The following is a 26,001-nucleotide window of genomic DNA, read 5'->3' as shown; positions in this document are numbered from 1 at the left end:
CATAGTATTCTGCTAGCTTTTGTAAGCTGAAGGGGAAAAGCCTAACTTTTTCATGGGTAGTGGCTGTTATATTTTGCATAGACTGTGAAGCTGGTGAATTGCTGTTGCTGAGTCAGGAGGCGAGTAACAGGTTCACATTCTGGATATCAACTGCAAAGTGTAAATTTGGTATAAGTGGGCACAATGATGCCTTCCTCAATTTGCAGGCAGCTTCAGTCCCACTTTAACTGCTCAAAGCTTTGCTTACCAAGAGCCGAATAAAATAAAAACGTGGTAGGTTTTATTTTGGCTACCCAAAGGCCTGTGAGCAGCAAGAGTGCCAGTGGACACTCGCCCTCTTTCCCAGCAGCTCTTTGTTTTGACCAGACTTTTCTGTTGGAGCATCACTGCCCACAGATTTGCTTGGGCTTCCCTTTTCCTTCCTTCCCCGATTTCTCTGCCTGCTCTGTGTCTGATAGAGGTCTTGAGCACAATCTCAGGCTTTAGGATGGCACTATAGACCTCTCATCCAGCAGCAATCTCCCTGGGAATGAGAGACACTGACATCGCTTCTGCTGCAGGGTCCTACTGGAAGGAGGCCCAAAGGACAGCAGTGCTTGAGCGTATCAGTTGTTTTGAGCATTAACTTCACCATAGGAGACCAGTTTAAATCCCTCCATCATGTATGTGAACCAGGTCTTTAAAGTCGGAGTTACTGAAGCTGTCATTCAGCGGTTGGTCACCTGAAATTGCAAAGGAAGTGGGTTTGAAGCTATGTAGGTATTGCTTTTTGGAAGAGACAGTCTTGGTTGGGATCCAGTTACATTTAGATCCTCTCCCCTTGTAATAGCTTCCTTTTAATACTGTTTAAAGTAAACTTGTTGCCTTGCTTCTCTGCTATTTTTTTTTAATTATTAATATTTTTACTTTTGGGAAGTACTAGAGTTATTTTTCTGCTGAGTGGGAGAAAGAAATTGCCTTATGTTTGGTGAATGTTCCCAGGGTGGTGGGGTATGTTTGTGTAAGATTATTCTAAAGCTGCCAATGGTATTTATAAGGAATGCTACCCTGTGGTATTAAACAAATCCTCAGGTTGCATTTTTTATGCTTTTATGGTTTGAGTTTATAGGTGGTGACATTTTCGTTTGGTTTTGCAATATGTTAAGTAAGGGATATTTAGTATAAAACCCCCATGATCTTTACGTTAGCATTACTGCAAAAACTGGGAAGAATGGTCTTCCCAGAATGGTTTTGCCATTTTTAGGATACATGTTCCAACATGCTAGGTAACACAGATAACTAAGAAGAGGTCTTAGTTCTCTCTTCTTCTTTAGCTAAGTTGTATGCTTACAAATAATCACATAATGCTAATTTTTTATTTTTTTTTCCCCCTCCAGGATATGGTCTTCGTTGCCACCGAGCTATCATCACCATCTGCAAACTAATTGGCATTAAAGACATGTATGCGAAGGTTTCTGGATCCAAAAACTTGATTAATATTACCAGAGCTCTCTTTAAAGGCTTGACACAACAGGTAGATTGCACTCTCAGTGGTTCTGTACGTTAGGTCAGGGGACAGAACAGGATTGATATTGCAATAGTTTGTGGTCAAACAGTTTATGTTCTGGGCTTAAAATGAAGTCATTTTCTAAAGAGCAAAAAAAATCAGCATGTGAATAATTCCTCAGCAGTTGTATGAAGTTGTCCAGTCAGAAACAGCTGTATGTAACTCTGCCTGTTCCACAGCCAAGTGCCTCCAGGGGACATCTGAATTTCTGGGCTTTCATTTGTAGTATTTTTGGTGACATTTAAAAATCATGGGCGGAGGAAGTTGTAGCCCAGCTTTGGTTGCTGCTGCTTGTTTGTCTTCATTCTAAGTTTTCATTGCCTGAGGACCAAACATCACAGCTGCTTCTATCTCTAGTATAATTAAGATCTCTGAAATAAGTCAGGGAAGTGGTGTCATTTCCTCTAACTCAAAGTGCTCACAGTGGAGATGTCTCTGTCTGAGCCAGCTGCCTGTAGTTGATGGAAAGATCGAACATGCGGCATTTCATCTGACTTTCTTTGAACACCAGCCTCAGGACGAATCAGTCCTTTGGAAATTCCTGGTTAATTCATTTGGTCGTAGAGTCTTGGTAGCTGCCAGGATTTAGCTGCTTACCTTCCCAATATAGCCGTGCAAAGATATATTTGTCAAATCTGTCACACCGTCCTAGCCAACTTTTTCAGTTCAGCCTCAGGAGGGGAGGGGATTATGATCCTCTTTGCCTAATGAGATAGTTAGAGATGCTTATCAGTAGCTGAGGTTAATCAGACTTGAGGAAGTCTGTCATATTTTCAGTGCATTGTGTCTGAGAAGTCTTCCAAAGAATGAATAGAAGAATAGAAGGGCCCGCTGTATAGATTGTTGCTTTGAGGGATGTGCACTTGATATATTTTCTTGACTGCCCTGAATGGGAAAAATTTCCTGTTCCCAGTAGACATTTATTCTGTAAAATCTGAATGTTAACAAAACAAGTTGTATGCAAGGAGAGAGGTATAGTTGAAAATAATGTTAAATTTGTATCATTATATTAGCTAATATTACCTGTCAGGGCAGTAATAAGCACTTTACTGTTGTCAAAGCAAAATTTTTGTCCATATAAAGACAGAAAAACTTTACTGCACATTACTGAAGTGCCGACATGTATCCTTATTAGCAGGATGTGCCTTTCTGGCCAGATCCTTTCCAGAAGCCAGTTCCTCTAGGATGACATTGTAATGCTAGTACATCTGCAGTCTAGCTGTCTGAATTCCTGCTGCTTATGCAATTAGCTCATTTGAAACCTATGAGAATGAGCCTGACAAATCATTTAATTTACACACGTTTAAACTGTTTATTGGTAAATTACTTTTTTTTTTTTCCTACCCCATATACCATGTAGAGCTTGACCTGAAGTAAACCAACATTGTCTATCATTGCTTTGATTTGTATTTTCTCTTTCCTACTCCCAGGAGACTCACCAACAGTTAGCGAACGAGAAGGGTCTCTATGTAGTGGAGTTCCGGGAGGAGCAGGGCCCTTTGCCCATCGTCGTGGCACTGCCTGAGGGGCCTGTCCGTGAGGATCCTGAGCCTGAGGATGAGGTTCCAGACACAAAGCTGGAGTGGAGTGACGTGAAAGAAGCTCAGGGAATGAAGAAATCTCCCTGGGCGAATGTCAGACGGACAGTATGGTGAAAGCTTCAGTCCCTCTGTCTCTTCTGCTCAGAGATGCCACTGGGAAAGCCCAGCCCAAATGGACAGGTTGTCTAGGCTTACATTTCAGAGGAGGGCACATGTAGCTCTCTCATGTTGCTGCTGCTGTTGCTACCATTTAGTAACACTGTTTGCTTTTCCACAATTATTCTGACCACTGTTTGACTAGGGACGTTCAGATGGCAACAGCTGTTGAACATGAATTTGTCTTCAAGCATGCATTTACTTGATTCCTGAAGATGATGTTTAATCAACAGGTCCCATGTTTCTTTCACAAGCTCTTGGGAAACTACTGAAAAGATAAGATTGTGAAAGCAATAAAGGATCCTCAGAATTTGTTCAGTATGGGTTTGTTGGGGTCTTTTTTGCAAAATGCCAGTGTCTGGGAGATCTTGAAGCAAGCAGCAGTGGGTGGAGTTAATGTGTGCACTCCCTAGGCTCACTCATTATGGTGGGGGAACCGTGAAATCAGAAAGTAGAAGTTGTGTGTCTTCTGGTGGGGGGGAAGGGGAGCAAGGTGATGGTGGGCAGCAGCTGGAGTTGTGCAACACTGTTCATGCAAGTGGGGCAGTTCCCCAAATGAAGCAGAGCCCAAATATCTGAGGACAGCCACTTCACAGTCTCCTGTGGGATGTTGCAGTATTTTGACTGGCATTAGAAGTCCAGTACAAAACCTGCAGTCCAGCCTTTCTTACAGTACTGTCCTCTGCATGTGTGCTGGGATAAGACCTAACTTCATTTTCTGCCAGTTTGGTACTGAGCATAGCAGAGTCTTGGACCCTATCCAGAACTTAGAAAGTGCTACAGCTGTCAGAGGATTAAAGGAGAAAGAGCAAGTCTGTGATACACACCAGCCTCTGACTGGAGATGGAGTAAAACCCCTTCATGAAAGCAGATCTCCACCTGAAGCACACCAAGGTATGTGCTAGATGCTAGCTTAGCTCACTGGTTGGAGGGGATCCATCACCCAAATCCCACCAGAAGTTAAACAGACCGCATCTGCATGCGAGGACATAATGCTTTACCTGGTAACTCTGTGTTTTTGTCTTGGGCATGGCAAAAGAAACAGTGGAACCAAACCCCAAAAATGTTTTATCACAAAGTTTTAGAGCAATCCAGGCTATAAAACAAGTCAGGAGTTAACTTCTGTGCCTCCCAGTCTGTGAGTGCTTGTCATGGCATTTCTCTGTATGCCAGAAGATGCTTGTACCACCTGTTTTGTTAGTACGGGAGAAAATACCTTAGAAATACTTCAAGACTAGCCTGGGAATTTACATTTGAAATTCTGATGTTAAAGACATTTAGGAGCAATATTTTGCATTGATTTCAGTGCAGGTTTCAGAAGACAGCAGTTGTGTATATACAAACAGGCATGGTGAATTTAATTGAGTTTTATCTCACTCTGGTAATGAAAATTCTAATTCAAAGGCTGTGCCTGCTGAGCAGTTGGCTGAAGGCTTTATTCCTGTTTGCCAACTCAATCTAAATCCACCTTCAGTAGGATTGCAAAGTGTTTGGTTTGCAAACTTTCTTGTAAGTAGCATATCAAACTACTGTTCGAGAATGTATTCTCACATTTAGCTTGCATCTTACTGTTGAGCAAAATCAAGAATGAATAAACCTGGGCTAAAGTAATCCAATCTTGCTGGGTTTAGATGATCTTCAGTTTGCCTCTGTCATTGCAGAAACACTAAGCTGAAGTGAGTTGGCTCTGCTACTGACCCAAAACAACCTCAGCTTGGGTAGTGGAGAGAGCCTGAAGTGACTAACTGGGTCAGCTGTTTGTTGTTTGCTTCCCTGTGCTGCAGTGAGCAGATGGATTGTGCCAGCATTTTCTCTCTTCTCAGAATCGGGAATAAGGTGCATGTCAGTGGCAGGTGATTGCACCCAGGCTTGGAGATGTCCTGCTGCTTCCTTGCACTCTGTTCTTCCATTTCCTCGCCTAACACATATGGAGAAGCCCACCATGTTCTGGCCTAAGGATGGTGATGGTGCCACAGGAGATCATACAAGGCCACTGCTGCAGAAAAATCTGGGATGTTGGTGATGTCAAGGTCTCCAGCAATGCCCCATCTGCGCAGTGGGACGAGATGGCAGAATTGGGCAGGCCCTTGTCTGATCTTAGGAAGGACTGAAGAAGGACAAGCTGTGGGGACAGGTCCTTAGCTAGCAGCACCCGATGCAGAGCAAGTTGTAAAGTCCAGCTCTCCCCAGCTGACCTGGGCCTGAACACTGTTCCTTGCGTATCCCAACCTGAGATGTTGCATCACATTTTCCCAGCTCCTGAGGTGCACAGGCCATCACTCGGCACAAGGGTCCCAGCCTGTCTTTTGTGAGTAGAGGTCTGCAAACAGACATCACCCTTGAACCCTTCTTGGTCACTCAGTAATTTCTGTTCTCACTGCTAGTGTAGGGTAAAACAAGACATTATTCTCAGTGGATCTTTCCTTTGTCAGAGAAGGCAGTGTAGTAACCACAAATTTCCCTCTTTCCCCAAGGTCTGCGCACTACCTACACTTGCATCTGCTCCCATGAGGGTCTTCAGGACTCCTCTGCCCTTGCCTCTGCTCTCTGGAGGAGGTTTAGGGCTCTTCTCAGACCGACGGGACAGTAACTCATGTTTGAGCACTTCCATGAATCAGGAATAAGGCATTTCCATCCCACAAAACAAATGGGGTTCCAGTGCTTGATTCTGTCAGCGTAAGGGAGACCAAGGAGCAGGAGGGGGCCGTGGTCTTGGTGCAAAGATCAGAGGTGGGGAATGGACCACAGCTGAGTCAGGAGAGGCAGGAGCAGACCGAGACTCTGCCACAGACCCACATGGAGCTTTGATCCCTCCATAGAAGTAATCTTTTGTGGGTTTCCCATTTTCACAACTTTGTTCATATTGATATAGGTGCTGGTATAGATGTTGTACCCAGCATACAGTTTGCTCATCACTCACAGATAAAGCTGATGGTAAAATGGGAAATGTCAGAAACTCCCACATTTTCCATGGAGCAGGACATAATTTTCTATTAAGTTTCTTTGTTTTCAGACAAAGAAAATTCCTCTCCTGCAATTCAGGAAAAGATGGAAGTGCTTCTAACTCATTGCATCACGGGAGGCAAGGTATCCAATATACAAATATTTGGGGAACAGCTAACATTGCAGGTAAGAAGCTATTTAATTAAGCAAGAGTGACCAAGATTACAATCTGGGCATAGTTAATGAATACTATGTCTGTAATCTTTTTATCACAGGAGCTGAGGTTTTACTTGCCTTCAAGCAGATGGTTTGTTTTAACTAAAGCCTGATTGCTTGCTTTCTAGCATAGGTGCCTGCAAGAGCTCCTTGTTTTGCTGAGGAAGCTGGAGGAGAAGAGCAGAGGTGGCCACTCTAGTTACACTACCAGTTGAAATCTGGCTGCAGGGGTGCGATAGGTTTGCACTGTTTTTAACTGTGTGAATGGGACTTGTAAAAGCTCTGAAAAAAGGGCTGATTTGTGGCTTTTTAAATTGGCTGCTCCATCTAGCTAAATCTGCAAGGGAATCCCAGGGGTGCATGACATGGCATGAGGAGGATGCTGTTGAAGATGAGGTGCTGGCCTAGGGGGATCTGGAAATGTCTGAGCAAATGCCGAGCGTGGGATGTTGGGCCAGGCTGGGAGCAGCTCTGCAGGCGCGGACTGCAGGTGCCTTGTGGTCAACAAACCGCAAGCGCCAACCCCGTGCAAGCAGCATGCCCCAGAGCCAGCCATCTCGCATTCTGGGGAGCCATGCTAATGTGCAATTAACCCCAGACAAGTGTCTCCATGGGAGAAGGATCAAGACTGCAGTGTTCATCATGACCAATGTTTCCAGTGGGGTGACAGCAAATTCTCAGGCCAGTGCTATCCTCGGGGCTCTCTGCGGGGACGAGACCTGATGCACATAAGGTAGATGGTTTGCAGGTCCTGGGAGATTCTCCGAGCTCTGGGCAGCAGCATTCCCTTCGGAAGCATTGAGGTGTGCCATTTTCCAGGCAGCTGCCTTGGGCTGCCCAGCTTCCAGGGCATGTGGGTCTTTATGGCTGCATCGAGACGATTGGAGGGCTGGCCGTGATGGCAGTGGAGACCTCTGGGTGCTTTTTTCATTTTCTCTTTCTTTCTCTTCTTTCCACCGTGCAGGGAACGTGCATATTGCTGCAACTCACCTGGCACCAGGCAGGTGCCATTCAGCTTGTTATCTGCCCAGCCCTCCGCAGGTAAAGACTTGGCCCAAGTTACACTGGGGCCACAGGGCCTCCCTCCAAATGCCATGTCCACCGTCTTGTCTCAGCCCGCTCCCCGGCTTGCACAGGGGCTGACGAGCACTCCCCTGCCAGCAGCACCTCGCTGTTTTTTTCCAGTGCTGGTTTACAGCAAGGTTACGCTAATGCTGGCGTGTGGAGGTATCTTCAGCAAACCAGCAGCAGGGCCAGAAGGAAAGGGGAGAGCGAGTGAACTAGTGCAGACTGGTGTAAACTGGTGTGCAGCAGGGAAAGGAGAAGCAAAGGGCAAAGCAAGGCAGAAGGAATTGGGGAGGAGAGATGGGAACCCTGCCAAGACATAGGCTGTAAATGTGATGGCCATAAGGCATAGGGACATGGATGAAAGGGGAAAGACAGCGCTGCTTGGTGAAGAGGTGCTGGCCACACCTGGGTGCAGGAGGTGGACAGGGATATTGCGTCCCAGGGTCCAGGGTATGACCGCAAATGTCTGCCTTTGTAAATAGACCCAAACAGAAAGGCCTCTTTGTGTTTTAATGCTAATTTCAGGGGTGTTAATAGAAGCAGGGCAAATCTAGGCACAACCCTCCCCCCCCCAGATGATGTGATGTTGAAACCAGTTTCGGCAGGTGCACATTAAACCTTTAGAACCAAGTGCCGTTGTACAAAGTGGCTGTGAGTTCCCTCCTTGCTCTGAAAAGGTTTTTTTTTTATTCCACCTCTGTTGCAATGAGCTTGCTGTTGTCACACTAACACAAGCAAAACAGGTCAGGCTGGTTTTGAACAAGGAAAAAACAACAAAAAAGAATCAAATGTTTCCCTCACATTGCAATTAAAAAGCTTCAACCCAAACCCATGGTCACAGCTCAGAAGTCCCCCCCTGGATCTGAAGCAACAGAGGTGTCTCCAAGGCAATTCTTATTTCCCTTCTGTTCCTCAGTCCTTGTTAGTATCCAGGACCTTCAGACTCAAAATGGAAGCAATTTTTGCCCCACAAGCTGGAAGGGCTAATTAGGCACATCTAACACGTGAAAACACCCCTTGGGTTTAAACCGCATTTAAATTAACTCACTGCTGTGGTTTAACCACAGCTGGCAACTAAGCCCCACACAGCCACTCACTCACTCCCCCCCTGCAGTGGGATGGGGAAGAGAATCAGAAAAATAAAAGTGATAAAACTCATGGGCTGAGATAAAGACAGTTTAATAGGTACAGCAAAAGCTGCGCACAAGCAAAGCAAAGCAAGGAATTAATTCCCCACTTCCCATGGGCAGGCAGGTGTTCAGCCATCTCCAGGACAGCAGGGCTCCATCACACGTGACGGGGACTTGGGAAGACAACCGCCATCGCTCCAAATGTCCCCTTGCCTCCTTCTTCTTCCCCCAGCTCTATATTACAGAGCATGATGTCCTACGGTCTGGGATGTCCCTTGGGTCAGTTGGGGTCAGCTGTCCCGGCTGTGTCCCCTCCAACTCCTTGTGCCCCCCCAGCCTGCTCGCTGGTGGGGTGGGGTGAGGAGCAGAACAGCCCTTGGCTCTGGGCAAGCCCTGCTCAGCAGGAACAAAAACATCCCTGTGCTATCAACAGTTTCCAGCACAAATCCAAAACACAGCCCCGTACCAGCTAGGGTGAAGAAAAGTAACTCTGTCCCAGCCATACCCAGCACACTCACTCAAGTTGATGCTCTGGAGAAATTTAAGAATTCAGATGAACCTCATCACTGACATTAACCGGAGTTGGTCTATGCCCTGGCCCTGGCTGCAGAGCCCCCCAGGCTCCCCTCACCAGAAAAGGCCCCTCATTCATTCATGCCTAAATCCGTGTCTTGTCGTTACGCACTGCCTTGTTACAGTGCAGTGCTCCTGAGGCTGTACAGGGCTTGCGTACCTATGTGTGGCAAAGACGAAATAGCAGAAACGACTCATCTATTTGCAAAATCAGAGCAAACCCATCTTTATTAGTGACATAGTACTGGTGTATGTGAGAGAAGCTATGCACCAAAGACAAGAGCTGATTACCTCTGCTTATTCAAGAGGTTATTCTAATAATCCATACAATTCTCCTACAGTCTACTGTCCACCTTCTAAATTGTATTTTGTAGGGGGATTAAAGACAGTGGTAATTCCTGGCATTACGGTTGTGCCTCATAATTCAGCAATACCCTTCAGGGGTTGCAATAACTCATATTGCCCCTGAAGCAATTGCTGTGTTTCTCATTACAAGTCAGAGATGGCATTTCCAGAAACTGCATGAAAATATTCTTTTGGCACAGCAGGTTTAGGGAAGGAAACAGGCTTACATGGATGGGTGGCATTTAAAATGACCCCATTTCATACTCATGCTCCTTAGTGCTGGTTGTTCAGGCTTCCCCTGATAGCAATAACAACCCTGGAGGCATAAAGGTGTGGTTCAGGGAGATTTTAGCACTCTGAACCCAACTATATTATTCTTTCTAAAGCTGGATGTTTTTTTTTTATTTGGGCCCCTATTACAAGCCTCAAACTGTACCCAACCCAGAAGAGACTGAAGGGAAACAGATTGTGCCAGGATATAGCTTTCCCTGGCAGGTTCTTTGTCTTCGTTGCCAGGGTCCCACATAAAAAGCTGCTTGTTTATAGCATACACATTAAAAACCAAAACCCAAACCCAGCCTGGAAACTGCATTCGTTGAACAACTTTCATGCTGATGGGGTGACCACAAGACACACTTGCGAGGGGAGGCTCTTAGGATGATTTCCATCGCAGGAGTGAGCACACCTTATGGATCACGTACAACAGGGTAGCTACGAATGCGAATACCTACAATGGAAAAACACATCATCCAGTTAACTTTTTATTATATGGCATGAGTTCCTGCACTGAGCAAACACCTCATGATGCATTATTGTTACGGATGCACGCATACTCAAATCCAACACGTGTTAAAGCTCAGATTCCTGCTGGGGGGGTGGGTGTGGGTGGGGAAGAGTGTACTGCCACAGTTATATTTCTGTTGACTCTTGCATGTTTGGAGACATTCATACGTAGCAGGACCAGGACTAGTTTCTCTCCCCCCCTCCCTGAATGGTTGATGCAAGTAAAGATTTGCCCTTGGGGCTGCTCCGTAGTCACCTCCTCACCTTCCTGCCCCTGCTTGCCAGGCACTCACCACAGCAGCAATGTTCTCCCGGTAGATGGTCGTCACCACAGGATCGGTAAGCGTGCTGACGCTATAGGTGAAGTAGGCTTCCAACACAGCAGCGCTGAGGTAGAACAGAGCTGCTGTCTCCTGGCAGATGATGTCCTAAGAAACAAGGATCATACAGTCATTTCCAAGGAGGGAGCACACTGCCAAGGGGAAGAAAAAGGAACCCACACAAGCAAGCCCCGGCCTGTGATTTGGAGTGCAGTAGCAGCAAAGGAGGCAATTGTCTACCAGTGACACCAGGGAGAGGAGAAGCCCTGAGGTTTGTCACATCCACTTACCAAGGTGACCCAGGAGCTGCTGCCCCCATGGGCCCCACAGCTGTAGAGGCACAGGAGGGTGGTGGACATGACGAAGCAGAACACAGAGACAAACATCACCCAGCCTTGCAGGATGGGTACCGGGACCCTCGAGGATGCCACCAGGATCCAGACAAGGCCCCCAAAGATCTGCAAGTGAAAGTGGAAGAGAGGGTGAACGTGGGATAAATTGGCTTATCCAGAGCAGAGCCAAAAGCCACGCATGCCTCTGGCACTAGCACTGCATATGGCAATAGCCCAGGGATGCCTTTGAGTTCTTCCCAACCTCCACTTGAAACTGGGTATTTAGCTGGGAGCATCTGCCTTTGATCTTGACCCCAAAAAAGCCTCCCTGCCTCCTGGTGTCACTGCCATTCACGCCCTCCCCACATCAGTGTGCTCAGGAGGTTCAGACATTTTTGAAGGCTGGTTTCGATGAACAGGGAGGCTTATTTCAGAAGGGCACATTTGCTTCACACCCAGTGTTACAGATCCTTGAAAGGAGTGGTGTCAAACCCAGCTCACTTGCACAAATGGCACATGAAGGCCACATGCAAATGTCACCCTGAAAGGACAGACAACAGGTTGAAGAGAGATAATATGGCCAGTTTTACTCTCCGAGGTAGGGGAAATAAGGTTGAGGCTTTTAGTTGTTCCTGGCAAGGAGGACTTGTATTGCTGCTCCAGCTATTTGGGTCATCCTTCATCACCAGCTGCTGCAGGTGGGACCCCGTTCTTCTCAGCCAGCCTTGGGAGTTTTCTGTGGGTTTTCTGGTGAGGTGGGGAACACAAGGACAGCTATATCTAGGTTCCATCCTTTCTCCGCTAGCAGATTCCTACACAAGAGGACGAGAGCACGATGTCCGATGCTGTGGAATGTCTGAGCTGCAGGTGGTGTCTTTGCACTAAAATGCACTCAGCAGCTTTTCTCTGCTGCAAATCAGCCCAGTTGTTTCTTGAACCTGTGCAAAGTTTAGTCTATGCAGCATCCTATGATAAGGAGCTCCTCAGCTGAACCCACACTCTGTGGAGACCGGTGCTGCTGTGGGGACCTATCCCTCATCACCGGCTGGTCTTGGATTTGTAGGCAAATCTCCAGAGGTAAGAGAGCCTCACTGACTCTAAGATCATTCTGATCGCCGGTGTATCCCAGGCCAGCCTTTGCCAGCATCCAAGTGCCAACTCATACAAATCATGGCGTTTCCACTTCCTTGGAGGCATTTTGCAAGTGGAAAAAAAGTTTCTGATTTATGATCCTCAGAAAATGCCACATCATTTGTGTCACCCCACATTTGTAGGAAAGTTCATTGGTTCCATTACACAAATTGATACATTAAATCAATGATGTAGTTGAGACCTTGCAAATATCTGAGTGAAAATAGGTCTTCCAAAGTGCTGCTGTTTTGGTGCCCCTTGTAACAACCAAAACCTGACACTTGTACACTAATCCAGTCCCTGTAATAACTCATGTGGTGACACCATGAGTGCGTTGCAGCTAAAGATCTGGGAGAAAACCTTACAGTTTCTCCATTAAAATCCAGCACAACTGGGGTGAGATATGAGGTTGGGGGCAGAACTATCACTTCTCGTTGCTTACTACTCCCCATCTCTCCTTTCTCCAGGATGTGATTTCTCACTCGGGCAAGTATGTTTGACATGGTTTGATTACTGACTTTGGTTTTATGACGCTGCTGTTCAGCAGACTCATAAAAATGAGGAAAGGGTCAAGAGGCTTTCAGTAATAACCCACAGCAGGTTGTGGACAGCAGTCTAAGAAAAACTTATCTTTCAAATGGCCTTTTACAAAGAAAATGTTTCTGTTTTCAGCTTGTTTTAGCTTTTGGTTTAGCTTTTCCAGATATGCAGAAAGCTCTTCAAATAAAATAGATTACAAGAATTAAGCCCAGCCTCACAGAATAAAAATGGTAGTTCTTAATCAGCACATCCAGATGTGGCAGTCATCTGAGCTGCAGGCAGGACCTTCTGGCATTTTCACAACTGTCTTAGCATTTGAAATGCCAAAATTTTTTTGTAGTTACTGTATTAACCCACTGCGGGCAACCTCAGATTCCACTAAGGAGTTGAGAAACTCTATCCTTCTGAATGCTGTGATTCAAGGCAGCCACCTCCTTTGTACACAGCAGAGATAATACATCTGCACAACCTGGAGTCATACACCTCCGGAGATGGAGAAATCCGGTTATGCAGCATTCCTCTTTCCCTGGTGGTTCCTGAACCTTTAGGATGCACATTTCCAGGTCTGACCCAAACCAAAGGATAGGGTGCTTATTTTTGTCTCATTAAGAAAACTGCCTTGCCAAACCCCCTGGAGACAGGAATTACAAACAGTTCAAGGCACAGTGCGTACTGTAAGAATGCTGAGGCCAACAGCACGCTCGGCACCAGGATTAATACAGCCCGGTGGCAGGGGTGGCTGGCAAGTGTCTGCCCAGCCAGAATCTGCACAGGGACTTTGCACCCTCCTTCGTGCAGCTGTGGGAAACCTGGAGCTTGCTCTCAGGGCCCAGGCACAGAGAAAAAGTCCCCAGGCCATATTTGAAGGCGCTGAAGCAAAGCCTTCCTCTACACATTGTTAATGCCTGCTTTAATCCAGTTCATCTTTGCTTTACTGCTGTCACTAGGAGAATGAGATAACGCTGTGAATTCCAGGAGTGTGGGCTGAGTTGCATGACAGGAAAGGACTTGGTCCCAGATGGCAAAGTTGAAGTTTTTAGCGTGAAATAGTCTGAATGCCATCCTACAACACCCAGCCAAACCCCTCAATGTTGGATGAAAGTGCTCAGGCTTTGGAAAAAGCCTCTCAAACTGTTGTGAGAAGAGCAGGTTTCACGGGTGGGTGCAGAGGACAGAGGAAAAAGGTTCCAGTTGAAACTTTCCCTCTTTTAGTCAGTGCTCAGCAACTGCTTTTAATCTCCCGTGCCAAATCCGTTAAGATTATGATCTTCTCCTGCTCAATGAAATTACAATATGGGAAGAATTTACAAGGTGTTTGTTCACCATTGCCCACACACCCCGGTCCAGCACTTTGCACCTCCAGCTCAGGAATTTTGCAGCTAGGCAGTGCAGCTTCCACAGCCCAGGCTCTTTGCTGCTGCAAACAATTACCTCAGTTAGCCTTTACCCCCTGCTTTAAGCAAGCAGTTTATCCTTTGCCTGTATCAGCAGCTAAAATCATCTTCCAATTAACTTAGTGGCTCAATTTGGCAATCTAGTTTAAAACCGCCAGCAACTCCCTCACCTAGGAAATGACAAAACCTTTTTACAGGTGCCACAAAAACCCCTTGCAGGCTGAAGGAGCACTGCCGAGCCCCAGCTCAGGGCTTTGTGGTTTTTTCTTTGCGGTTTTTTCTTTGCGGGTGAGCCCCATCAAGGGCTGTCCCCAGACCTTTGTGGCTCAGCGACCTGGTGTGGTTCCTGGACCACGCGCTTGGTGCCCGGTCTCATCCCTCCAACACCTGCAGCACCAAGAGTGCCGGATGCCCCCACCAGCAGCATCCGCCCTCCCGCAGGGAAAAGCCAGCACTCACAATTTCAGGAATGAAGAGCACATCTGGGAAAGTCGTCAGGACAGCCAGGCCACTGGGTAAAGAGGCGGTGGAAGTTGCCGAGGACATGGCGAGCCTCCCACGGTGACTGTCAGCTGCTCTGGCTCCAAGACTGCTGCCGAACGCAGCCTCCTTCCTCCCTTCCCTCCCTCCCTCTTCCTCCTTCCCTCCCCTTCTTCCTGCTTTTCCTTCTTCCCTCCCTCCGTCCTGCTGGCAGGTGAAGACAGCTGTGAACGGCACGGTTGTGGCCAAACCCTGCGACCTGGGGTTACTCGGTGGCTGTCGGGAGGTTTTCAGGAGACGGGGGCAGCCCTGAGGCGTTTTCGGAAGAGCTGTCTACACAGGCTGAGCACACAGGGCAAGTCCCTGGGCGGTGGTGGGTGGCACTGCCTTCCATCTGATGGTGATAGGGAAGACCTGTGCCCATCCAGCCGGGCAGCCTTCAATCCCCTTTATTTGCACAGTAAATCAGCCCGTCCCCACCCACGTGAGCTGGCCACAGCCGCGGGCACGAGGCCAGCGGGCGGCCAGGGCAAACCAGGCCATGGCAGCCACCGCCGAGGAGCGGGGCTGAGAAACGTCTCACAGCCGGAGACGCGCCCCAAGACAAGGGCAGTCAAACTGCAGGGCAAACCACTTGTATCGTCTCAGAAGGAGATTGGATATGCCAAGGTGTTGTTTTGGGTTTGTGTAGTGGGGTTTTGGTAGCAGGTGAGGGTCCGCAGGGCCGGCTCCCGGGAGAAGCTGCTGGAAGCTGCCCCAGCTCGGAGCCGGCCCCGCCTCTGGCCCAGGCCGAGCCCCTCAGCGACGGCGGTAGCGCCTCTGGGAGAAGAGATTTCCGAAGGGGAACGCCCCGTGAGGGAGTCGGGGGAGTGGGACGTGAGAGGAACCCCTCTGCGGATCCCGAGGTCAGGGAAGGAGGAGGAGCGGGGGAGGAGGGGATGCCCCCGCAGCCCGCGGGGAGGCGGCAGGCTGTCCCCCCCAGCCCGTGGAGGGGAGCAGGGGAGCGGATGTCCCCCAAAATGGCCGGGACTCTGTGGGGAAGCCTGCGCTGGAGCAGGCTGTGCCTGAAGGACTGCAGCCCGTGGGAGGGACCCACGCTGGAGAAGTTCATGGAGGACTGTCTCCTGTGGAAGGGAGCCCATGGCGGAACAGGGGCCGAGCGCGGAGTCCTCCTCCCCCTGAGGAGGAAGGAGCGGCAGAGACAAGGGGTGAAGAACCGACCCCAGCCCCCATTCCCCGTCCCTCTGCGCCGCTGGAGGGAGGAGGTGGAGAAAATTGGGAGTGGGGCTGATCCAGGAAGGAGGGAGGGGTGGGGGGAAGGTGTTTTAAGATTTGGTTTTTACTTCTCATTATCCTTCTTTTGATTTGACTGGTAGTAAACTAAATCGATTTTGTTTCTTTCCCAGGTTGAGTCTTTTTTTTGCCTGTGACCATAACTGGTGAGTGATCCCTCCCTGTCCTTATCTTGACCCATGAGTGTTTCTTTATATTTTCTCCTCCTCATTCCACCATACGGGAGGAGTGAGCAAGTGGCTTCGTAGTGCTTAGTTGCCGGCTGGGCTTAAACCATGACACAAGGCAAAAAAAATTACCTAAAATAATGAGATTGCCCAAGCCATTTGGCTTGCTTTTTTTTTTTTTCTTCTTTTTTTTTTTAGTCTGGAGTCTATGGGAGTGAGTCATTCCCCTCTCCATAATATGGAGTGTTTCCTTCTTTTTAACATGCTTACTTGTTAGCAAAATCACACAACTCTGGAAGCTAAGGACAAAGACATGACACATCAGGAAAAGAAAAGGAGCAATGTGGCAATGCACATTCCTGTGGCCCAGTGACCCATGGAAGAAGTGCCCATTTCAGCCAGGCCCTATATATGATGCTTGCCCTTCGGCAGCTGTCCCCATGCACAAGTCTTTGGTGCAGGGTGTGGAGCAGGAGGTAGGACTGCCTCATTCCTGGCCCCACACACCTGGCACATTGTCCTGGTTTCAGCTGGGATAGAGGTGCTGTGTTTTGAGCTCAGTATGCAAAGAATGTTGGTAACACTGATGTTTGCAGTTGTTGCTAAGTAGTGTTTATCAAGGATTTTTCAGCTTCTCGTGCCCAGCCAGCGAGAAAGCTGGAGGGGCACAAGAAGTTGGGATGGGACACAGCCAGGGCAGCTGACCCCAACTGGCCAACAGGGTATTCTAATACCATGGGACGTCACATCTCGTATATAAACTGGGGGGAGTGGGGGTGGGGGAATCACCGCTCGGGGACTAACTGGGCATCGATTGGTGGGTGGGTGGTGAGCAATTCCACTGTGCATCATTTGTATATTCCAGTCCCTTTATTATTACTGCTGTCATTTTATTAGTGTTATCATTATCATTATTAGTTTCTTCCTTTCTGTTCTATTAAACCATTCTTAAACCCACGAGTTTTACTTTTTTTCCCCCGATTTTCTCCCCCATCCCACTGGGTGGGGGGGGAGTGAGTGAGCGGCTGCGTGGTGCTTAGTTGCTGGCTGGGGTTAAACCACGACACACATGCAGCCCTGATAACTGCCACTGTCAGCTCTGGCCAAGAGCCTCCAGCCAGCGTCCTCACAGCTGCAGTGGAGGGCACGTTCAGGCATCGCTGCTTTGCTTCCAGTGATGGCAGCAGCTGGTGTCGCAGCCCTGGGGCAGGAATGGGGTACCCTGGGCAGCGCTGAGCGTGGTAGCGAGGCTACGTGAGCAGCTACGTTGGAATAATGGTGCCACCTGCACCGTTGGTGCAGATCCTTCTGGCTGGGAGCATGACGGGTTCATTTTGCAGCAGGCTGGCAGGCAGGAGGAAATGGGGAGAGTAGACCCCTGCCCTGAATACGAGGGAAACAGAGAGACTGGGGGCATCAAGTGCAAGAAAGGAAGACAGTGTGAAAACTTTCCCTTACAGAGGAAGCAGTGGGGCAGATGGCTGGAGGAGGCTGCAAACTCAGAAAATTTGGACAAATGCTTTTAATAAGCAGATTAAGGGACGGGGATGGTCCCCACTTTAGGGACCTCCCCACCTTATTTTATACAATGTGCACAAGAAGATGACCAGAAAGAGAAGGATCCTCTGGCATAGGCCTGAGCCCAGGTTGTTTGGAGTATCAAACTTGCCTGAAAAACAATCATCACCAGGACTTGCTATAAGCATTGCAAGCACAACGAGCATGTGTTAAAGTCCCTGGGCAGGACACACCAGACAGGGTCCAGGGGTGCTTGAAGAGGCCTTAGGGGGTAGATGAGGGTGAGGATTAGGTGGTAGAGCAAGTGCAGTGCCCCAGTGTTGGTGAGACTGTGAAGGGGTGTGAAGGAATACCCCTTACTGAGATCTTGAGTGCTCCCTCCCTTCCCCCCCCCCCCCCCAACTAGTTCACTGAAGCAAGACAACTTGAGTGGATAATTCTATGAGGTTTTTTCTGATGACATTTTCTCACTTAAATGCAGAATCCATGCTGACCACCCCCTGCCACAAATATCATGCAGGGGACTCACGACTTCTTCTTCAAAGGTTGGAGAGTGATTTTGCTGTATGTGCCTAATTTACTGCTTATCTAGTGAGATTACATGTGCCATAAGATTACACAGGTATACATATGTATAAAAACTTACCTACGTGACAGACATACAAACCAGTCAGCAAACAGGTAGAGCAGAAAGCAGGGGGAGCGCAGGCACAGACCTGCACAGCGACAACTTCAGAGCGGGGATAGCTCTCTCTGTAAGGGGTAGAGCTGAAGCTACGTAGCCCTCCTGTTCCTAGGACCATGGGACTGGTCCTGTCCCAAGGACACCAGTACTTGGTTCGGTTCAGCAGGGCTGAGTAAGCTTTGAAGAACCCCTTCTTTGCTTGTTATTAGAATATAATTTCTTGAAGCTATGGCTTCTCCTATTTTGTTTCGTGTCCTCCTCTGTTGGTTGGGAAGCAGCATGTTACTAAAAGCAGCTATCAATATGTTGGGAGTTGCCACACCACTGCAAAATTGCGACCTGGTTTTGTTGGTGGTTCTCAACAGAAGAGAAGTTTTCTTAGAATTGGTCCATAACAGTTGACTTTCCCAACTGCCAACTGATAATTGCCTTTGCAGCTCTCTGTTCCTTGCATTACGACATGTAAACCATAATTCCTTCTTCTCCTTCTCTTCACTTGGGATACCACAGCTCTCTTAGAAACTGCCTCTGAATTCTCCTTCCATAACATCTGAGATGCATTTCCTTTGCCTCATTTCAAGCCCATTCCTCCTTGTCCTCAACACAGTGCACAGGGAGAAGTGGATTCCCTTTTCTCTTTGCAGCATCCTTTCAGAAATGTAAAGGCCCTCACACAGCTCTCTTCTGCCTTCTCTTCCTGACCGTAAACAACAACTCCATTCACCCTACGATTAATCCTTCTTCAGAGACCATGCTTTCCAAAACCCTGACCCTTCTTAGTCATATTCTCCAGACGCCTCTAATTGGCATGTACCTTTCTGGAACGGTGATCCTCAGAAACGGACACCGTGTCAGTGGAGAAAGACTAGGAGCCCCCAGCCCAGGCATGACTCTGGGAGCAGTTTTCCATCAGTCATTAGTAATTTGATCGAGACTAATGCCTGTTAGCTTGCTCATGGGAACATCAGGTGAGAGGGTGTGGAGGCTTTCTGGAGTTCACATCCAGGTACCTGCCCTTGATAAGGTGTTATGCTCTCAGAAATGGGGACTGGTTTGTTGCTCCTTTCTCACAGTCCCCTCTTTGTAGTCCTCTTTGGTTGTGATTGCCTGAATACATGTGAACTATTGGATAATTTCTTTCTTTGAGTATTTTTGTGGGTGGGAATGGAAATTTAAGTCATGACTTAAAATAACATGATTTAATTTCTAAAGGAAATTAATGATTTATCAACTAGATTTAATTTTTCTTTGCTCCTCCTCCCTCTTATTATCCATTCTTCACCTTTGCTGTATGTGGCGCTCTGTGCTTGAAGCATAGTCCTGCCCACAGTTATATTTAAATGGGCATGTTTTTATGAATGATATTTCTATAAAAGTACTGATATTTTATGACTGTCAATATAGATTTTATGTCTGTCAAGATCTATATGCAGATTTCTACAAAATGTATGTAAAGACATTTGTAATTAACATGGGAGGGGGAATGTCTCTGTATGAGATACTGCCAGCTTGGTGCTTTTTTGGGAGTTCTCCACCTTGGGGCTTTTTGGACCTCTTCACCATTTGTTTAGGATCCCCTTAAGGTTTGGTTTTTTCCTGGAATGCTACAACACCCAGCATTTTTTGGAGTGCTTCACAGCTGCTGTGGAGGAGTGCTTCGCTGCTGCCAGCCTGGGGGAGTCCTTCACCGCACCTGCCTGGAGGAGTGGATCAATGTTTCATTTTCTGGGAGCCCTTCACCATTTGGTTTTTGGGAGCTTTCCACCCCAAGGCTTTTTTTGAATGTTCTGTTGCCTGAGTGTTTAACAAGCACTCTCACCCGGAGATTTTGGGGCATGCTTCAGCTTGGGGCTTTTTAAGAGGTCTCTCCCCCTGGGCTTTTTGCAGTGCTTCACCATTTTGGTTTTTGGGATCCCATTAAGGTTTGGGGTTTTTTTTTACACTTCTACAACACCTTGCGTTTTTGGAGTGCTTCACCATGCGGCCCTCGGAGGAGTGCTTCATCACCATTGCCCTGGACCAGTGCATCACTGCGGTGTCCTAGAGGCATGCACCAGCGTATGGTTTTTCTGAGAGCTGTTCACCATTGGGTGTTTTTGTTTGCTTGGTTTTTTGGTAGCTCTCCTCCCTGGGGCTTTCTGGAGCTCTTCACCGTTTGCTTTTTTGGGATCCCATTAAGGTTTTGTTTGGGTTTTTTTTCCTGGAATGCTACAACACCCAGCATTTTTGGAGTGCTTCATCGCTGCTGTGGAGGAGTGCTTCACCACTGCCACCCTGGAGAAGTCCTTCACTGTGCCTGCCTGGAGGAGTGCATCAACATTTCTCTTTTTGTGAGCCCTTCACCATTTGTTTTTTGGGAACTCTCCACCCTGGGAGCTTTTTGGGAGGTCTCCAGCCTCAGGGTTTTGCGAATCCTCCAGCCTAAGGCTTTTTGGGAGTGCTCCAGCCTGTTGGTTTTTTGAATCATTGTATCATTTCTCTATTCTGAAAATAGAGAAATAGCGCTTCACCCCGGTGCTTTTTTGCATGTCTCCAATCTGGGGGCTTTCTGGGAGTTCTCTACTCTGGGGCTTTTCTGGAGCCTTTGTTTGCCTGGGGTTTTGGGAGTGTTCCAGTCTGGGGTTTTTTTGAATCCTTTTACCATGTTGATATATTGAGCTCTTCACCCCGGGCTTATTTGCATGTCTCCACCCTGGGGTTTTTTTTGCTAGGTGTCCACCTAGGGGCTTTTAGGGAGCTTTCCACCCCTGGGACATTTGGAGCTCAATTTCACCTGGGATTTTGGAGCTTTCCAGCCCCGGGCTTTTTCAGATCACTTCACCCCAGCACTTTTTGGGAGCACTATGGCTTGGGCATTTTGGGAGCTTTCACCCTGTGGCCTTTTTGGAGCCCTCCACTGTTTGGGGTTTTTTGAGCTCTCCACTGCTGGGCATTTTTGGAGTACTTTGCCATCTGGCTTTTTTTGTGGGACCTTCACTGTTGTCCTTCTTTGAGAAATTTTGTGTCTGGCTCTTTTGGGGAGCTTCATCAGTTAGCATTTTTTGGGGTGCATCACCATGCAGCTCTGGATGAGTGCATCACCGTGCTGCCCTGGAGTAGTACTTTACCATTTGGTTTTTTGGGAGCCCTTCATCGACTGGATTTTTTTCGAGCACTCCATCCCAGGGCTTTTCCGGAGCGCTCTACCTCAGTGTGGCACAGAGAATGGTGAGTATGTACATTACACTGGTATCCAGTATGTATATATGCAGAATGATCTGAAGCTGGAGAAATAATCTGAAAGAAATGCAATAATCTGTAATTAGCTGTATTCTATGAAGTAAAGGGTAACCAGCTACATCATTAGTTAGCTTTTTAATGAAATGGATCTGCAGAAACTGGTCTTGGGGCTGCAGTACTTGACAACTGAATGTGCTTTGGCTGTATTTCAGGAGCAGTTTTTATGAAAAGGAGTCCTAGTGGTGTATTTTATTAACCAGATGAGTGTAGGTTAGCCACGCAGCAGTACCTGATGTCTGCCCAGAATGGGCAATGCCTCACCTGGAGCTTTGTTTGGGCATCAGCGATCAGATGCACAGAAAGAAAGCAGGACAGCTGAAGGGAAGAGTAAAGGTAGTGTAGTCCAGGCTACAGAAAATTGGGGGTGGAAGAGGAACGACAGAAAAGGTGCTGCAGAGAGACATGTAATCACCTTCTGGCCCCTCTGTGACAGGAGGCTGGGAATAAGGCCAGGAAAGAGAACTTTCTGAGTGATGAGGTGGCTAAGTGCTGCAGTAAGGGTCAGAGAGAGATGGCACAGCTTTTCATGAGAGCCTTAAACATCAACTCCCAATTTGTCAGCATTGAGTAGGGTGCTTTTGTTGATTCTCTCTCCTCTTGAGGAGAGAGACCCAACTCAGTGGTCTCTGGGAGGTCTCTCTCATTCTGTATTTATGATTCATAACTAGAAGCCATTTTTGTCCCTACAGGAAAAAGGGCTGTGGAGAAAGACAGTGACAACGATGATGAAGATGAACCAAATTAATACAACCTTAATGACCACTTGATAGATGACGAGGAAGAGGTGTGTGAGCCTATTGATGAAGACTCTGACTGGGAACCAAGTTCAGAAGACAAGAATAATGAAGATGTTGCAACGCTTTTGCAAGGAGCACGTAGATTTATTAAGACCAAAAGGGAGCTGCACAGAACAACAATACAAAGGTCCAGTCTGGTTGTGTTAAAACATGGATGTGCAAGGGGAGGAACTGCTTTGAGAACTGTTTGTTTTCCTCAGTGAGGTAGGCACTACAGGAAGATCTTAATGGGAGCGAGGGGATTCAGCAATGCCTTTCTTGTCCATTTGTATTATTTTGGTGGCTTTTTTTGTTTGCTGTCTTAAGTGGTGGAGCCAGAGGATGGAGCTCTGGGATTATATTCTGTGGCAGCTGAAGCAGGACTTTTTTAGAAGAGAATTTTCTCAGCTACTTCTTTTCCAGCACCATTGGTGTCTCATAGTTTAAACTATACTTTTAAAGGTTGTTAATGCTTCATCTTCTGGTGCTTGGAATAAATATTGGCACTAAGGAAGTCTTTAGGCTTTTGCTTTCATTACAGTAGTACCTCTTTCCATGCCTGTACTTCACTGGAATTGTGTTCAGTTCACCACAAAGCTGAAATCTTGATGACTGTATTTTTGCACCATTAAACGTATAACAGACTGTGGGGAAAACTTGTAACTGTCTCTGTGATTTCTAAGGACTTTGTTGGAAGGTCTTGCCTTCAGTGTGTTCACCACTTTCCTGAGCTTTCTAGAACAAAATTTGGTCTGCCTTGAGTTAAAACGTTTAAGTGTATTTGCCGGCAGATGACTGGAACCATGTGAATTTGGCACTTTTTGTGCACACAATCGTGAAATTCTTGTGGGGCTCTGGCTCGCCTGTGACCATCTGCCCAATCGTGGTGGACAAGGGACATCCAGATACCCTAAAGTTTTCAGCTGGGTGGCAAAATGTCCTCTGCAGGTGCCTTTCAGGGAATACCTCCTCCAGCTGTTGTGTGTGGTGCAGCACAGCCCCAGCACCAACAGCAGTGCCACAGTCCAGGGCTTCAGAGGCAGCAGACCCTTGTAGTTGTCCCTTCTACCTACTTGGGCTACCACGCAGGATCTTGGAGCAGAAGGATTTTTCTTCACTCTGCTGTCAAAACTGTCCCAGCCTGTCCCATTGCCCACTTGCGTTTCGTGTGTGAAGCCAGTGGAGGGTGCAAGGGTGTGTGTCTGTAAGGAAATAAATGGGACGAAATACAGGAGGCTAAAGATCAGAGGAAAGGAGACAAAGTAGAGAAGTGATGTAGAGTTCAACTCCCACAGAAGACTGATGTTCAGGTTTGCATTTGAATACAAAATGGGAATGAAGTTAGAGCATTCACAGCCTCAGAGTGCCTATGTGTTGTTCTTAAAGACCACATATAGTAATTTCCTACCTCTTTAATATGGTTTTGCAGTCTTACAGCTTTTAATCTTCTCTTTTTGAATGCAATTGTATGTATATCCATGCTTGAAGAGGTTGAATTACATCAGAAGCAAAATCTGCTGTTTAGATCTGTACTTGGACATTGTCATGTTCTTGCAAGGTCTTCAGAAAATCAGTTAAATTAAAATGCATGTTGCCGCAAACTGGCCTTGGGCTGCTTTTGGCTGCAGGATAATATTTTGCCAGTTGTGTGTCAGAAGTTTCTCTGAAAGATTGTACGTATTGAAAATCTAAACATTCACGATGGGCAACTGTTCCACCTTTGGAGAATGTTGGATTCTGTTGGCCAGTGGCATAATGTTTGTGAAAGCTATTTCATACAGAAGAATCCAGTTGGTGTTTTTTTACAGGTCTGATGATTTCTGTGACCGTAACCTTCCTTGAGCAGAAACACTCTGTATCATAGTGGTATCCTGTGAATGGCTTTTCAAGCTCAGGAGCTACTAGCCTTTACTTTGAAAGTAGAAATAGCTTTTTAGCACTGGGGGATCCCAGTCAGATACATAATCACAAAAGCAAACTTAGAAGTAATTCTTGGTTTTGCACGATAGATCAAGTGTTATTACTGATAAATCAGGCTGAAAAAATGAAGTATGAGCAAAGCAGCACACTGGAAATGTCAAAGCCCTAATCAAGCCACTCCATACTGGTAGACTGCAGCTATCTCCGTTAGGTGTATTTTCCTGTTCTTGTATTCTTTCCTTAACAGCAGGATATGTTTTTATTCTTCTGGTGGGATGAACTTGTAACTCCAGGATGTTTGAATATTGACTGAAACTACTCCATTTGAGGTGTAGGTGAGACAACTTGGACACTCCCCAGACCCTCCAATGTGCAGTGTTTTTCCAGTGAGTCAGGAATGCATCACAACTCAGTTTGCTGAGTCTAGAGATAGTCCTATGGTTAGACTCATTCCGGCTAGAGTTTATTCTGTAAATCTGTTATTACTGCTTTGGGAGGGATCTCAGTGTGATCTGAATTTAAACACCAAGCCAAAGTGTGTCATCAAATGTTAAACCCTTGGTTGTTCCTATGAAATGTGACAAGCTAACTTTAAAAAAGTAGCTTAACTCTATTAGAGTTGTTCTGAAACCTCAGAAGTTAACCAGAGGCTTGGCTTGCCAGTCTGAGATGTAAGACAGTAACTCATAAGAAAGAGAAGCCTACATCAATTTAATGAAATTGTTCCTGTTTCTGAAAGAACCCTTGAAGTAAAGTAACAAAGAATGTGAAATACAACATGTGAGTTGACTTCAGATCTTTTCTCCCACCTGTACTGCTGCCTCAGTGTGCTGGTTTTGGCTGGGGTAGAGTGAATTTCCTTCACCTTAGCTGGTATGGGGCTGAGTTTTGGATTTGTGCTGGAAACACTGTTGATAACTCAGGGATGTTTTCGTCCCTGCTGAGCAGGGCTTACCCAGAGCCAAGGGCTGTTCTGCTCCTCACCCCACCCCACCAGCGAGCAGGCTGGGGGGGCACAAGGAGTTGGAGGGGACACAGCCAGGACAGCTGACCCCAACTGACCCAAGGGACATCCCAGACCATAGGACATCATGCTCTGTAATATAGAGCTGGGGGAAGAAGAAGGAGGCAAGGGGACATTTGGAGCGATGGCGTTTGTCTTCCCAAGTCCCCGTCACGTGTGATGGAGCCCTGCTGTCCTGGAGATGGCTGAACACCTGCCTGCCCATGGGAAGTGGGGAATTAATTCCTTGCTTTGCTTTGCTTGTGCGCAGCTTTTGCTGTACCTATTAAACTGTCTTTATCTCAGCCCACGAGTTTTCTCACTTTTACTCTTCTGATTCTCTTCCCCATCCCACCAGTGGGGGAGTGAGTGAGTGGCTGTGTGGGGCTTAGTTGCCGGCTGGGGTTAAACCAGAATGGTTGGGTTTATTAATCCTCCACTGTTGGACTCTCAGCAGAATCCAATTCTGGTTCCCATTGTGGGATTATTTGCATGGCCCTTGCCTGCAAGGCCTCAGAAGTGTCATGTGTGTGGCTCTTCAGTGTCCCAAGAGGCACGGAGCAGACAGTGGCAACATTACTGAGTAGATCACAGAAAAAAAAGGAGATTAAAACTACCCAGCAGTCTTCTGCAAAAAGGAGTGGGTTTCAGGGAAATCATTGAGTGGACCCAGCAAAAAATCACTGAGAAATCCTGTCCAAGGCAACCACTGCTGTAGCAAAGATGTACGTTCTCAGGTAAGACCCAGCAGAGCAGCTGTGAAGGCTGTTGCTGCTGTTGTAGAAGAGAGGAGAGTTCTGTAGTGGTAAGAGTTTAGTATACTTGAATTACCAGAACGATAGATCACAGGGGTTTATAATGC

At 47.2% G+C, this 26,001-nt stretch overlaps 2 protein-coding genes across 3 annotated transcripts in view; one reads left to right on the top strand and one right to left on the bottom strand.

The window, feature by feature from the left end:
• The window catches only part of MRPS5 (mitochondrial ribosomal protein S5), a 67,392-nt gene extending 63,828 nt beyond the window's left edge, over positions 1–3,564 (top strand). For both annotated transcript variants that reach the window (XM_049818244.1, XM_049818245.1), the window contains exons 10-11: positions 1,377–1,513; positions 2,977–3,564. In XM_049818244.1, the coding sequence (XP_049674201.1) occupies positions 1,377–1,513; positions 2,977–3,201 (362 nt within the window). In that variant the 3' untranslated portion in view covers positions 3,202–3,564. The remainder of the gene's footprint in view (positions 1–1,376; positions 1,514–2,976) is intronic.
• Positions 3,565–9,399: 5,835 nt separating this feature from the next.
• On the bottom strand, positions 9,400–14,596 carry MAL (mal, T cell differentiation protein). The gene is made up of 4 exons (XM_049818252.1): positions 14,478–14,596; positions 10,912–11,079; positions 10,595–10,729; positions 9,400–10,245 (listed from the first exon to the last, which is right to left on the bottom strand). Exons 1-4 carry the CDS (start codon positions 14,562–14,564, stop codon positions 10,171–10,173), a joined length of 465 nt encoding a protein of 154 aa, XP_049674209.1. The 5' UTR covers positions 14,565–14,596; the 3' UTR covers positions 9,400–10,170.
• Between the last annotated feature and the right edge of the window lie 11,405 nt (positions 14,597–26,001).

Source organism: Accipiter gentilis, chromosome 15 (assembly GCF_929443795.1).
Source record: "Accipiter gentilis chromosome 15, bAccGen1.1, whole genome shotgun sequence".
Taxonomy (NCBI): Eukaryota; Metazoa; Chordata; class Aves; order Accipitriformes; family Accipitridae; genus Astur; species Astur gentilis.
This window is presented reverse-complemented; position numbering and strand designations above follow the sequence as displayed.